General features: G+C 38.3%; 1 protein-coding gene across 4 annotated transcripts in view; it reads right to left on the minus strand.

The window, feature by feature from the left end:
• Positions 1–217: 217 nt before the first annotated feature.
• LOC106650722 (ran-binding protein 10) overlaps positions 218–12,737 on the minus strand; it is a 69,326-nt gene continuing 56,806 nt past the window's right edge. For all 4 annotated transcript variants that reach the window (XM_014368900.2, XM_014368901.2, XM_014368899.2 and 1 more), the window contains exons 8-9: positions 12,444–12,616; positions 218–422 (exon numbers count right to left, since the gene is read on the minus strand). In XM_014368900.2, the coding sequence (XP_014224386.1) occupies positions 12,483–12,616 (134 nt within the window). In that variant the 3' untranslated portion in view covers positions 218–422; positions 12,444–12,482. The remainder of the gene's footprint in view (positions 423–12,443; positions 12,617–12,737) is intronic.

Raw genomic sequence — 12,737 nt, forward strand, 5'->3', positions numbered from 1 at the left:
TGAATTTAAGGTGTATATATAAGCCCTTAATGCACAGATAGTTATTGAGTTAACCAAGACATGACATCATATCAGTTAGAAAAAAAAAGGACGTAAATATTTTGAGATCCTCTCAATCACATTAGGAGTTGATATTATGATAGCTATTTTAATACTGCATCCTATAATTTTAATAAAATAGAACAAATACGAGTAAAAAAAATGAAAGACTACGTGATTGTAGTTATTATACTTCATTTATTTATACTCGAAAAAAAATATTGTAATAAAAGAAAATTTTTAATTTATTTGTAAGAGATCCTCAACAATCTGACCTATGGAAGATCTATAACAACAATTCTCTGACTTGAAGAAATAAAAAAAATAAAAAAATTGAATTGTTACTGATCAATTTGATAATCTTGATAATGCCTTTTATTAATCTGAAAACAAAATATAATACATATGATTAAAAATTTTAAGAAGTATAACAATGTAACATAAATTATCATATGATACAACATATAAATTCTCGTTTTATGAAAAAAAGATCACTATTGTAAAATATTTGAATAACTTTAAGTTAGCACTACTTTTTTTTAGCAATTTCCGCTGTGCTTTAAATCGGCACGCTTTGTATGCCAACTATAATACTGACTCAGGTTCGCAAATACGTGTTCGAATTGGTCAAAAACTCAAACGACAACAAGCATAACTTCGTGAAACATGGGTATGTGTCGCGAGGGTCTGCTACGCAACAATCGATGTTATGAACAATTAGCAGTGCGCGGACAGTTGTTCATGATCAGAAAAGATCTAGGACACACAGCAATTTTCAGCAGCATATCACTATTTATCCACTGCCAATTTTCTTTGTTAAGCAGCAGATATCGAAAAATAATAAGGAAATCTACAACGGTTCACGCCTGCTAAATATGGTCGTCGTTTTCAAGCCACGGAGAAAGCACTACCTCATTACATGAAGTGACAATAGCACGGACCCACAAAAAATTACTAATTTCGTACTGATGCAAATGTAAATACTGCGACGGAAATGACCTGACCAGCTGCAAGAATTTTTCCGAGAGAAAGAAACTGATGAAGAAGTTTTACCTAGCTTAACAGAAAAGCGACGGGAAACTGTCACCGGGCCATCTTGTGAGTGTGGTTCTCGCTTCTGACTTCATCAGAGGAGTGTTGTGCTCCTCGTCTATTGACAGCCTTGTGAGTCCTCGTCTCGGGCTTCTACTTATGGTTATACTCTTCGCTTCCGGCTCGCCCAATGATCAGGGGTTTTTACCGGCTCCGAAGGCTGATGACTTAGCCCGCGTCTTCTTTTTGAGTGGTTCCCACTCCCCTTCGAACCCGGGCTCGACCACACTAGGCGAAAAAACACCCTCAAATATTTGTCCAGTGGAAATCGAACCCACGCCCTACGGCACATTACATCCTTTTATCAGCAGGCAAGAACTATACCCACTGAGCCAAGGAGGACGGTTGGTGGTATTTTTTTGTTTTGTTGGACGTGGACAGAGTAAACTCTGCTCCTGCGAAATCAGGCATCCCACCGGAACCTTCGTTGGACATTACTTCGGTAGGCACTCCTATAACAGCATTACGTTTGCGCCTTCATCTGCCTAGTCGATACATCCCCCATCCACCAAGCGGTGATAAGGGGTTCAGGGGCAGTTTTCATCCTTTGATTTTCATTGTTCCATAATTGTCACCCGCCACCTGAGTACCCAGTCCCATGTTCCCCCGGGAACCGCGGTAAGGGCAGGAGTCAACCTCAGGGCCTACGTTCCTCAGCATCAGCCCAAGCTCAATAATCTTTCAGCGCTACATCATCTCGGTGTCAGCGCTGAGAGACATATACATTTTTGCACATACCATGTGTTCGTTAATCTTCCTTGGGTCCAGAGTATCCTTCTAACCATTCATTACACACATTATTGTGTCAGAAAACAGCAATAATCTCCCCTCTCTACCTTAGCCGGTGTCCGAGAAAGAACTGGAAGACATAACTTTCTTTTAGCTTCATGTAATACTCTTCGCTCTTCTTCGGTTTCAGGGAGCCTCCTAAAGCAATACACTAAGCACATCAAGTGTCATACACTTTTACCAGCAAACCTGGCTCTTTCTTCAAGCCTCAGTTTCTTCATTACTGTAGAAGCAAATGAACTTACCGCTGCCCAGCATACGTGCGAGCTGAGCATGTACGCTACAACCGTTTCAGAGGTTAACGGCCGCCCAGCTGCATTCTATAAAGATTCACGCTCACGCGCAAACCTCGGGCAGCAGAATAGTACATAGTCTGCATCTTCGTCTTCTTTTGGACAGGTATGGCAAGTCGCCAGGTCGTCATGCCCAAAACGGCACAAGTACGCCCTGAAGCATCCGTGCCTCGACAGCAGCTGAGTGAGATAGTAGCTCATATCCCCATGCTCCCGCTGAACCCATGGTCTTAGGTCCAGGATTAGCTTTGCTATCCATCTTCCTTTGCTTGACGCGGCCCATCGTCTCTGCCAATCATCCAAAGAGCGCGTTCGATCCAGTATTCTATCTCTATCTAAGAGAACGCCTTCTCTCTTTCCCATTTCATAAAGCCTTGCTCGTTCGTCCGCTTCAAGGTCCAAGGGTAGCACACCCGCGAGGACGCATGTTGCATCATTCGAAATCGTGCGAAAGGCAGCAATAACTTGTAAGGAAATTCGCTGCGTTACCGAGCTGATATGTCTAGAAAAGGCCTTGACGTTCAGCGCCCCACGCCAGATGGGAGCCGCGTATAAAATTACAGATCCAATAACTGCAGCCAAGAGCCTTTTTTGGGACTGCCTAGGTCCTCCAACGTTTGGCATGATGCGCGAGAGCGCTGCGGCTACTCGTGACGTTTTCTCGCCTACTTTTGCCAGGTGCTCCTTGAATCTTAAGCGAAAATCTATTTGTACGCCCAAATATCTCAGGGAAGGAGCTGACAGTATCGTGCAGTCCCCCGAGTTCAGTTCAATGCACTCTGTTTGCTTCCAACTTGTGACAAGCACTGCCTCTTTCTTGTGGTCGGCTAACTGTAGGCCATTTGTTTTTAGCCAGTCTCGAACAATTCTAATGCTCTGCTCTGTTCGCTTTCAGCGTGACATCTTCCAAGTGCTTCGCCGTTACCACGATTGCTATATGGTCAGCATAACCGACAATTTTAACAACTTGGGGAAACTGAACTCTCAATATACCATCGTACATGATATTCCAAAGAGTTGGTCCCAATACGGATCCTTGAGGGACACCTGAAATCACTTTGTACCTTCTCGTGCCTTCATCTGTATGATACAATAGTATTCTTCCACTGATAAGCTTCAACACATAGTCTCGGACACCCAGGTTCATCAACGCTTGCAGCATTTTCGACCATCTAGCCGAGTTGAAAGCATTCTTCACATCCAGCGTTATTATCACACAATAGTTCTTAGTGCCGTGTCTCCAACGTTTGCCGGCAATTGCACTTCTCGCTGTAGGCCGGTTGTTGGTATGTGTGTTTGTGTATGTGTGTGTGTGTGTGTGTGTTTTTTGTTTTTTTTTTTTTCTACTCCACCCCATTCGGACACTCACCGGTGTCCGCCGTTAGGCATTGCTTCGGTGAGGCCGGGGTTGGTTGAGCATTTCTGCTACTCCTGTTAGTCGTTGTTTTCCATACATCCCCCATCCGTCGCATAGTGATATGCGACGATTAGGGGTTCAGGGACTCATCTTTATCTTCTTGGTGAACCCCCGATCCTGCACGCTGCCATCGTCGATTGTCGTATCCCCTTTTTCAGAGCCGTCTGCGTGGTCACACATTGCTGGCATCTCCTCCTGAGTTGGGCCTCTCTTCTTAGGACTCGCTGTCAAGTGCCATCTTGTGAGTGTGGTTCTCGCTTCTGCAGCCAAAGGCAAGTCCGCCGCTTTGCTCTGTCGGCTACATCTTGTGAGTGTGGTTCTCGCTTTCCGGCGCTACCCTGTGAGTGCTCCTCCTTTTTCTGTTGTCGTCTTGTGAGTGTGGTTCTCGCTTCAGGCGCCGTCATGCGCTCCACCAGAGCCTTGGCTCTCGCATCCGGCGCCCTCTTGTGAGTGTAGTTCTCGCTTCCAACTTCATCATGGGAGTGGTGTGCTCCATCTATTGCCAGCATTGTGAGTCCTCGCCTCGGGCTCCTACTTGTGGTTGTCCTATCGCTTCCAGCTTGCACAGTGATCGGGGTTTTTTACCGCTTCGGAGGCTGATGACATAGCCCGGGTCTTCTTTTTGAGTGGTACCCGCTCCACCTCAGGCACAGGCTCGACCACACCAGGCGAAAAAACGAACCTCGAAAATTCGTCCGGTGGGGATCGAACCCACGCCCTAAGGCGTACCTTGTATCAGCAGGCAAGAACTATACCCACTGAGCCAAGGAGGCCGATCGTGTGTGTGTGTGTGTGTGTGTTTGTGTGTGTGTGTGTGTGTGTAAGTCGAACGTGTCACGTAGTATCGCTTCACTCTTGTAAGCCATGCCACGGTCGCCATTGTGTGTCTCGGTCATGTGTGTCTACTGACGTGCATTGTTGTGCATAATCGCGCGTCGAGCTGTAGGGAAGAACCGCCTATTATGGCGCGCCTAACGAATTTTAATTAATAACAAAAAATGTGCTCGATAACATGAAATTTGATGTTTAACATTTTATTCTTTATTCCTTAATCTTAGAAAATGTACCCTATTTTCTATAAGAAATTTTTTTATTTTTTCATAAACAAGCATTATAAAAAAGTTGTAACTGCGCCGCAATCGGCACGCTTTTTGCCAATTATGGCGCATAGGCAGCATAGGCTTTAACCTCCAAGAGTGATGTCGTCCGTTTTCGTGGCGCACATGAAATTAAGACGTTAAATCGTGCGCCATAATTGGCCACGAGGGTGCGCCGCTTTAGGATAAAAACAATGCTCTCTCATATTGCAAATTACTCAATTACCAATTGATGAATAATCGAAAATAAAGCATCATGTTAAAGTAGAGCACCACTACTTCATCTCTATATATACTATAAATCGCGTTTGAGCTGTAAATTCTCTATATGCTCAAGTTTCAAACTTGTAATTATTAGAAGAAATCAGCTGCATTTTATGTATTGCTTGTCATTTATTGTTAATGATGTTTTTCAATAATTTTTTTGCAAAAATTAAATGATTGTTATGTATAGAATATTACTACAGTGGAGGCCGGTTATAACGAGATTCACGGGACCATCGAAAAGTTCTCGTTATATCCGGTCCTCGTTATAACCGACATGAGCAGTAATTACAATATTTTTTTTGGTATTTACCAGTTTCATTTATTCATCGAATAAGATGAGATTATTATATACATTGATTATTTTTTTACATTGTTACAAATAATAATAATATAATAATCAGGTTACAAATAATAATTATAATATAGGGGATTGTAAAATTGGTCCATTGATGGGCACATTTTGACTTCTTTTCATAACAAACCATTTATAAAGGGCTGCATCAACATCTGGATTCTTACAAACACGTCTTTTTTTAACGGACCCGCGGCATTCTTCGAAAGATTTTATTATACTCTCACGCAATGCAAACGTCGGTATGAGATTTTCCGTTTTGCAAATCTTGAATGATAGAGTACTTATCGTTTACTGATAATGTTTTCCTTTTTTTTGGATTAAAATCTCCCATTTTCAAATTGTAAAAAAAAGTACCAGAAATACGTTTTCCTTACGAAAGCAACTGTAAAACTGATCATTAACTTGCTTAAAGTAAGCTTTGTGTACATAATTCTGTGTTATTGAGTTTGCGTACAAGTATCTAGCTACGAGTGTAAACACGCAATTTCTCGTTATAAACGTCAATTTTTCCCAAAATTTTTCCTAAATTTTGCTCGTTATACCCGACTTCTCGTTATATCGATCTCGTTATATAGATACAATTTCCTATACCTAATGCATTGGAACCAACCAAATGTCCAAAATCTGCTCGTTATAGCCGGTATCTCGCTATATCCGACCTCGTTATAAACGGCCTCCACTGTATATAAATTTTAGTTGGATAACATATCTCAAACTAGCCAAATGAACGCGCACCGTATTAGGCGCTTCTCCCCTACCTCGTAGGTAGCCAGCTATCGTAGCAATAGTGTTCAGCTCACGCGGGCACCGTTTCGCAACGTTCTTCCAGCCGTCGCGAGCCGCGTGGCGCCGGCCATTTTGTTCGTTGTTCGATTCGTGCATTACACGTGTTCTTCGTGCGGAGCATCGAGGCCCGTGCATGTGTACTAGCGTGCAACTTAATATACGTGTACGCGTGGAGTTGTACCACGACATACGTATCTCGGCCATCTTGACATTGTCGACTGCCTGCATAATACATGTGTGACTTGGATGTTGTGCGTTAAGCTTCGTAAACGAAAGCGAATATGGAAAATGACAGCAAGCGCCGAACAGCAGAACGGTTAAATACGAATTGGCGGTATGAGCTGAACGGAAAGTAAATATTCGTTATCAATGTCATAATACGGGCTCTGTGTAGCCAAAATTGCTTAATTCCTTTTAGTAAATTGAGCACTGTTGAATTAAAGTAGCGAAGCGTCCAGAGCTTGGGTAGAAGCTTTTTTTGGTCAATCGGGTGTAGTATAAACATGTTTTACCATCAAAATAAGAAAATTCGAACTGTTTTAATAATTTTAAAGTATTTTTAATTATCGACTTGATATCTTGCCACCCTAATAGAAGGCTCATTTACTGTGATCTCGTAACTGACACGAATACGACTATTTAAAACTAATAACAACATGAATTGAAAAATTTGAGAAAAAACTGTTGGAATAGTGTGTGGCTTTATATAACGAACAAAAAATATTTATTTTTTTTTAAGCAGAAAATTTTGAGGTGGCAGGATAAATTGTGAGAAGGATAAGTAAGCACGAAGAAGAAAAAAACGCTGCCAATACATTAGCAAAGGGCTTCCTCATGAAAAGATTTATTAATAAAAGGGTTTGGCTATTAAAGGGAAAATTCATGTACGACCTTTTCCATTTTCGTATACGAAACTCCAAATAAACCTAGAGATCTCTAGAATTTTGTGAAAGATTTTCTTAAATAGACATTACTAAACCTTAAATATTGATGAATTAATTATAGTAATTATAATTCTTCTATTAAAGCTAATACAGGAAAACCCCGGTATTCGCAGTATTCCGTATTCGCGGTTTTGCACTTTCGCAATTTTAAAATTAATACCACGTTTCTGTATTTGCAGCCCTGATTCGCAAATTCACGGATTTACACATGACAGAAAAGTAGGTCAGTACTAAATTGTAAGCGAGAGTGTAAACATCACGAGTAATAGACTTAAATTTTCGATTCATTACTTACAGGTATATACTTTTTACATATTTATTTTAATTAGTTATAAATTATTATTTAACCCATTAAGTCCCAAGAGGACGTTTTTTCAACACTTCATTCGGCCACTGGATTTTTGGTGTAAATGGGGTCAAAAAAATATGCGAGTAACTAATTCTAATGTAAAATTTAGTGCCCTTTCAGAATCTGATCTCAGATTTTTGAAAAAGTGATCAGGTCAAAAGTTACACTTGATTTTACCCAAAAAAACATGATTTTTAAAAAAAAATTTTTTTTATTTTTCGAATTTCCAAATGAAAACCATTTGAAATCTCAAGAGTTTCGTGCAAATATCGCGTCCTCGATATCTAAACTGAAAGTTAGCGGGGTACCGATTGAAAAAATTAATGTTTAAACACAAAAAATGTCGGTCGAAACTAGCAAAATTAAATGAAAACTTATAGAATTTTTACTCAAAAACGAAGGACTTGAGAAAAAAGTGTATTTTTTAACTTTATTTTCTTCAATCTAAACCCCACTAACTTTTAGTTTAGGTATCGAGGACGCGATATTTGCACGATACCCCTAAGATTTCTAATGGTTTTCATTTGGAAATTCGAAAAATAAAAAAAATTTTTTTTTAAAAATCATGTTTTTTTGGGTAAAATCAAGTGTAACTTTTGACCTGATCACTTTTTCAAAAATCTGAGATCAGATTCTGAAAGGGCATTAAATTTTACATTAGAATTAGTTACTCGCATATTTTTTTGACCCCATTTACACCAAAAATACAGTGGCCGAATGAAGTATTGAAAAAACGTCCTCTTGGGACTTAATGGGTTAAGAAAATAGTCGTTAAAGTCTCAAGATAAAACAGTCATGGACCTGGCACAAAAGTTAAAAATTTTAGAACTTTTAGACAGTGGTGAGATAGTTGCACCGGGTCGCAAGGAGATTTGTAGTCAACGAGTCTACAATTCGATCAATCCGTGGCAACAAAGACAAAATTCAAGAAAGTGCAGCCACGTTGGGCTCCCATGCTAAACTATGTAAAATCACAAGATCAGGTATAGCGTTACATTTTTATTCAAATGTTCCAGTAATGAAATTCGTAAAAATGTTTTTAACAATAGAAAATATTAAAAAAATGGAAGATATTGTAATGAAACCTTTTCCTGGTCCAATTACCTTTAAATATTTATATGAACTTCCTGTTGTCTCCTTATCTCAGCGTAGTGTATAGGGAGGGGTTTACAATAGTATATTTTGTAACAAGTGCGCGAAGCAGTTGACTCATCCAGGAGTTGTTTTCACCCGAGCGTAGCGAGGGTGCAAAGACTCCTGGGTGAGTCAACTTCCTCGCGGACTAGTTGCAAACGATATTTTTTAACTCTGCTTGCGAGAAACTAGGGTTTTCTGACGCTTTAAGGTTAGAAAACCCGTGTTTCGCGCATGCAGTGTTAAAAATAATATTATAACATTCATTACTTTTTAAATACACCCCTTTTGATTTATTACGGTTTAAGACTTTGTTTAACAATAGGTCATGGCTTACTGCTTATGGTGACACTAAGTTCTTTTACGGCGTTGGTATCTCGTTGTATGTAAGCTGTGACTGTAGAGTTGAAGGCGCTCTTGCTGTTGCAGAATTGAGGGTTGTCCTTCGCTGAATTGGTAAGCCCAAGGCTTGCTGACCGGTAGTACTTTTTATGACACTCTAGCTTCAATAGCTAGCCGATATTTAGATGAATTATTTCTCACCGTACTTCAATTCACTTGCGAATACTTGATGCAAAATTATGATCGAGCGGAGCTTCGCCCTTGTTAACAGTTACAATTCGTCTGACCCCTTCTTTAGCTCAGGAGCTTCTTTATATACTCTCAGTTTTTCATACTTTTTCGTCAACATGTTTTCAATATGCTTTCACCCCTTGCTTACTGAAAAGCAGAGGAAAGCGCATATCAGTAATTCGCCGAATTATAATGCATAATTGTTGTGTCTGGTACTTGTTTTTGTACATGCTGTTTTAACACATAATCATACTCTTCAACATTTTCCATTGTAGTCATACTTTTCCACACGTGCCATTATACGTTTAATTTTGTACACCAATACCATACAGTACTTCATTTGTGCGCTCACTCACATAGTGCCGCGACTGCTTATACGTGCGCCCTCTCACACAGTGCTGCGACTGCTTATACGTGTACTCACTCACACATCGTTGCTCTTGCCTATACATGTGAGCACTCATACTGCGGTGCGCTCGCTTGTTCGTGTAAGCACACACACTGATGCGCTCGCTTATGAGTGTAGGCACACACACTGTGGTGCGCTCGCCTATTCATGTTTTCTTTCATACCGCTACGTTCTTATCTGAACGTAGTACTGTACTATCTTATATACTACTTTCAACGTGTGTCATCTTTGAACGGCATGAATTTATATGCTAATAATTACACGAGGCATTTAGTTTTAAAGAATGATCTACGGATCATAACAATATGTTGATTATTTGAATGCAAGACATGATACATAGACACGTTCCATTATCTGCATGTGCCATCAGACATCAAGCCTTGAAAATATTCAACTTTTTAAAAAATAAATCGGAAAGGTCATCAACTGAATCATTCGTAGCTAGACGAGGTTGGATCGAGAGATTTAAAACCAGATTTTCCTGGCACAACGTTTGCTTTTCGGCTACACGATTTTCTACACAGTTAAAAAATCTTATTGAGGAAAAAGGCTACGTAGCTGATCAGATCTACACTGCTCGTCAATTACTTTGGCCATACCTAAGTGAAAAATGAGTAAACTTCAAAGTCTTGTAGCTCGGTCAAAAAAAGTCGGATTGACATTTTAAGCCCACCATTTGAAAGGTATTTACTAGCACTTTGAAGCTATATAAATTTTTATAAAGTTTATTTATCAATTTTTATTAACAATTAACGAATAAAAAATATTGCTTTTTTTGCTTCCGCTATTTCTCTTGCCATTTTAGTTAGAAGGGTCGTAGAAACATTTTGAACCGATGGATTTGTAGGTTTTAACGAGACCTTTAAATCCTTTTTTTTGAATTTTCCTATGATCTTTTTTTCACAAATATACAGCCCTTTAGTGCAAAAACGACCCTATTTTTCGTTCGCATGAATACCGCGTTCAAGGGGTCGTAGAAATAAATTTTATATACAAAAAAGGTTGGTTTTTATGTGTACAATAAGAAGCAATAGTTACGATTTGTTTCTGAGAAAAATTTTTTTTCCGATTTTTTATGCATGTTAACCAACGCTCAAAGTGAAGGAATTTTTGGTTCGCGATCGATGTGATTTTTTTCCATGTTTAGGGCCTTAAAATGACTTCGTACATACGTAATTTTATGTAAAATTTAATGCTTTTTTAGAATCCAGGCTCACATTTGAGATTTAATTCTTAGTTAAAAAGTTATAGATGTTTAAAAAAAAAACTTTTCAGTTTGGGCGAAAAATCAACTTTGAAAATTTTTTTTGACAAATTGATTGTCAATAAAAATTGATAAATAAATAGATAAACCTAATAACAATTTATATATCTTCAAAGTGCTAGTACATACCTTTCGAATGACGGGTTCAAAATGTCAATCCGACTTTTTTTGACTGAGTTATAAGACTTTGAAGTTTACTCATTTTCGCTTAAATATGGCAAAATTAATTGACGGGCAGTGTATTTGAGACGAGTCAAGGAAAAATATTAAACGTTATCAATCAGGAATCTCAAGATCTTCAGTCAACGTCCAGAGTTAAGAAATTTTGGAAAGATTTCAATATCTTACAGTCCATTGGGTACGTTGAAGAATCGTGGATTGAAATCTTAGAATCGACTCTCAATAAATTCTAGTTAAAGTTACTCTCGGATGTCGTGATTCCTTACACGCAAGAATTAACTTACGACCAGTGCGTTACGATTAGGGAGAGAAATTGGTGGGGAAAGTTTGACTTAACAGTCTCTGATCTAAGTGAAATCACGCAGCCTACCAATGGTTTAGCCGTAGAAGACATTCATGAAATTATGAACGATTCACTTGCTAATAAAACTAATGATTATGAAAAGCCTGTAGAAGAATCATCTTTGAAGTTGGCAACAGTTTGAAACATCATAAATACAATTCAAGGCATGATTGAAGAAGCTATAACATCTGACCCTATCATGACGAGTCTCCGCTTTAAACACGAATGTGAAATTGCTGTCAAATCGAATCAAGAATTATTCAACGATATGGCCCGTCGCACAAAACGAAGCACTTTAAATGACTATTTTAAGAAAAATTAAGTTTGTGCTAATGAAAAATATATCATATTATATAATTGTATAGCATTTCATTTTAGAATACAAGAAAACGTGCTGTAATTAACTTTATTTTTCATTTTCGACAAAAAAATTTCACAACAATTAGAATTTTTCAAACACTCTGAAACGGAACCCCCATTTTACATAAAAATTAATGCTTCAGTATTCGCGGCACTTTTCTGGAATGAATTGACCGCGAATACTGAGAGTTTCCTGTAAATAGAGGATGTGCAGAGAGTAAATTCCATTCTTAGTCTAGATTGTTATCTGCATTCGTAGATGACAATAGGCCGAGAAAGCATACATACTATATGAGCAAGAATCAGAAAACTACTATATGAAGAAATATCAGAAAAACTAGTTTGTATGTTAAGCCGGAAAAAAGAAAATAGAAACTGAAAATGTGGACTAGGTAAATTCGTAATAAAAAATTCATCAGCAAAGACTCTCATGCAAGTCCATTGACTTGCAAATTGTTAGATTAAATTGTGAGAGAATGTTCAAGATTTGGAATTGAGAAAGACAGTGAGAAAATAAAGTTGCTGAGACTATTTTAGAAGGATCAGGCAGAATTTGTTGAATTCTATGATAATAAAAGAGGAAGATGAGAAGATTCGGGACACGTGAAAAAAATGAATCGTAACATTTGAAAACAGGGGATTTTAATACAATATCAATTACGCAGATGGTCTCAATATTTTTTCAATAATCATAAATTAAAAAAAAAACAAAGTAAAATGCAATAAAAAAGTGAACAGTTTTAAATGCTTACCTATCTCAATCTAGATCATAAAATAGCTCTTGAACTTTTTTAATAATCAATTATATTGTTAACTGAAGCAAAGCCACATGATCCAAGCCCAACAGTTGACATCAGATGAACCAACTCTTTAGCATGTGAAATCGTAACTTCCAAAGGTGGGCGACGTGGTAAACAGCAAGACTCTGCAATTATAAAATAAGTATGATACGAACAATTTCATATAAATTGAAAATATTATGACATCTAACTCTCGTAATTAAAATGTATGTTTAAGACAATGAAAAATGCAATGAAAAATGATGG

Source organism: Trichogramma pretiosum, unplaced genomic scaffold (genome assembly GCF_000599845.2).
Source record: "Trichogramma pretiosum strain Unisexual culture from Peru unplaced genomic scaffold, Tpre_2.0 scaffold52, whole genome shotgun sequence".
Classification (NCBI taxonomy): Eukaryota; Metazoa; Arthropoda; class Insecta; order Hymenoptera; family Trichogrammatidae; genus Trichogramma; species Trichogramma pretiosum.